At 39.9% G+C, this 2,972-nt stretch overlaps 1 protein-coding gene across 1 annotated transcript; it reads left to right on the forward strand.

The window, feature by feature from the left end:
• The first annotated feature begins 1,923 nt into the window (after positions 1–1,923).
• On the forward strand, positions 1,924–2,493 carry LOC117312608 (interferon alpha-1-like). The gene has a single exon (XM_033858043.2). The coding sequence runs from the start codon at positions 1,924–1,926 to the stop codon at positions 2,491–2,493; it is 570 nt and encodes a 189-aa protein (XP_033713934.1).
• Positions 2,494–2,972: the final 479 nt, after the last annotated feature.

Below are 2,972 nucleotides of genomic sequence, written 5' to 3' on the forward strand. Positions count from 1 at the left end.
AAAATAGGGACTTCCCTGGTGGTCCAGCAGTTAAGACTCCGCACTCCCAATGCAGGTGGCCTGGGTTCAATCCCTGGTCAGGGAACTAGATCCTGCATACCACAACTAAGAGTCTGCATGGCGCAACAAAAAGATCCCGTATGCTGCAACTAAAGATCCCGTATGCTGCAACTAAGACCCGGCTCAGCCAAATAAATAAATAATTTTTAAAAACCCTAAAAATAGAACTACCATATGACCCAGCAATCCCACTCCTGGGCATATACCCGAAGAAAACCATAATTCAAAAAGATACATGCACCCCAATGTTCACAGCAGCACTATTTACAATAGCCAGGACCTGGAAGCAACCTAAATGTCCATCAACAGATGAATGGATAAAGAAGATGTGGTATATATATACAGTGGAATATTAGCCATAAAAAGGAACAAAATTATGCCATTGGCAGAGATGTGGATGGACCTAGAGACTGTCATACAGAGTGAAGTAAGTCAGAAAGAAAAAAACAAATAGCGTATAATATTGCTCATATGTGGATCTAGAAAAATGGTACAGACGAACTTATCTGTAAAGCAGAAATAGAGACACAGATACAGAGAACAAACTTATGGATACCAAGGGGGGAAAAAGGGGGTAGGATGAATTGGGAGATTGGAATGGATATATATACACTACTACGTATAAAATAGATAAGTAATGAGAAACTACTGTATAGCACAGGGAACTCTACTCAGTGATCTGTGGTGACCTAAATGGGAAGGATACCCAAAAAAGAGAGGATATATGTATAACTGATTCACTTTGCTGTACAGCAGAAACTAACACAACACGGTAAAGCAACTATACTCCAATAAAAAGTAATTAAAAAATAGAGAAAAAAGGGAAGAAAAGATACATGCACCCCAATGTTCATTGTAGCACTATTTCCAATAGCCAGGACATGGAAGCAACCTAAATGTCCATTGACAGAGGAATGGATAAAGAAAATGTAGTACATATATATATAATGGAATATTATTTAGCCATAAAAAAGAACGAAATAATGCCATTTGCAGCAACATGGATGGACCCAGAGATGGTCATACTGAGTGAAATAAGTCAGACAGAGAAAGATAAATATCATATATCGCTTATATGTGGAATCTATAAAAAGGGTACAAATGAACTTATCTACAAAACAGAAACAGAGTGACAGATGAAGAAAACAAACTTATGGGTACCAGGGGGTAAGAGCGGGAGGGATAAACTGGGAGATTGGGATTGACATATACACACTACTATATACAAAATAGATAAATAATAAGGATCTACTTTGTAGCACAGGGAACTCTCCTCAATACTCTATAATGACCTATATGGGAAAAGAATCTAAAAAAGAGTGGATATACGTATGTATAAATGATTCACTTTGCTGTACACCTGAAACTAACACAACACATTAAACCAACTCTAATCCGACAAAAATTTTTTAAAACTTCAATAGCTTAAAAAAAAAATTCAATAGCTTTAAAACTTTTTGTCATTCTTAATCCTGCAGTGAATACAAAGAGTAAGCTTTGCACTTTTTGTATGTACAGAGTAGAGATATCCATGGAGTACATAAATACATACACAGGACATATGTGTTATCAAAATTTAATGTTGCGGAGGCAATTAGGAAAAACTATCTAAGAAGGCTCTGTGGGCAGGGGCAGAGGCAATAATGGAAAAAAATATTTGCGAAACACTGCCCTAACCCATTTGGAGAGTGCAAAATGAAAAGCAAAAACAGAAGTAGAAAGTCACAAGAAATATTCAGAAAATGGAAATGAATACATTCTTATTTAAGACCCAAGCCTGAAGGAAGGTCTTCAGAGAACCTAGAGAGCAGGGTTCACAGAGTCCCCACCTCAGCCAGGCCGGCAGCATCTGCAGGATCCCCGATGGCCCCAACCTTGTCCTTACTCCTGGCCCTGGTGCTGCTCAGCTGCCACTCCAACTGCTCTCTGGGCTGCGACCTGCCTCAGACCCACAGCCTGGCTAACACGAGGGCCCTGATGCTCCTGCAACAGATGAGGAGAATCTCCCCCTTCTCCTGCCTGAAGGACAGAAATGACTTTGGATTCCCCCAGGAGGCGTTTGGAGGCAACCAGTTCCAGAAGGCTCAAGCCATCGCTGTCGTCCATGAGATGATCCAGCAGACCTTCCAGCTCTTCAGCACAGAGGGCTCGGCTGCCGCTTGGGATGAGACCCTCCTGGACAAGTTCTGCACTGCACTTTATCAGCAGCTCACTGACCTGCAAGCCTGTCTGATGCAGGAGGCGGGGCTGGAAGGGACTCCCCTGCTCAAGGAGGACTCCATCCTGGCTGTGAGGAAATACTTCCACAGAATCACTGTCTATCTGCAAGAGAAGAAGTACAGCCCTTGTGCCTGGGAGATTGTCAGAGCAGAAGTCATGAGATCCTTCTCTTCATCAACAAACTTGCAAGAAAGACTCAGGAGGAAGGAATGACACACACCTCGTTCAACCTGAGAAATGATTCTCACTAACAAGACCACACTTCCACCTGTGCTGCCATGTCAAAGACTCTCATTTCTGCTCTCATCATGCCCTGAATTGAGTTAATTTGTCCAGTGTTTTCAGGAATATTAAGCAACATGATGTTCTACTCTACAGGCACTCGTCCCTCATAGATGCCCATGCTGATCTATCTACTTACTTATCTACTTAAATATTTATTTATCTATTTTAATATTTATTTCACTATTTATAAAGATTTAAATTATTTTTATTTACATAATATTATGTGCATGTATACACTGTGGTTAAGAGAAGAAATATATACTTTGTATTAACTCAGTTTATGAGTTTTCTTTGTTCATTAAATTCTTACTAGAGAAAACTTCATTTGTTTATTCTTTAAAAAAGAAACACCAAGCCTGAATGTGCAAAATGATTAAAGAATGTGTTACAATTCCTTGACCATCATT

Source organism: Tursiops truncatus, chromosome 6 (assembly GCF_011762595.2).
Source record: "Tursiops truncatus isolate mTurTru1 chromosome 6, mTurTru1.mat.Y, whole genome shotgun sequence".
NCBI classification, from domain to species: Eukaryota; Metazoa; Chordata; class Mammalia; order Artiodactyla; family Delphinidae; genus Tursiops; species Tursiops truncatus.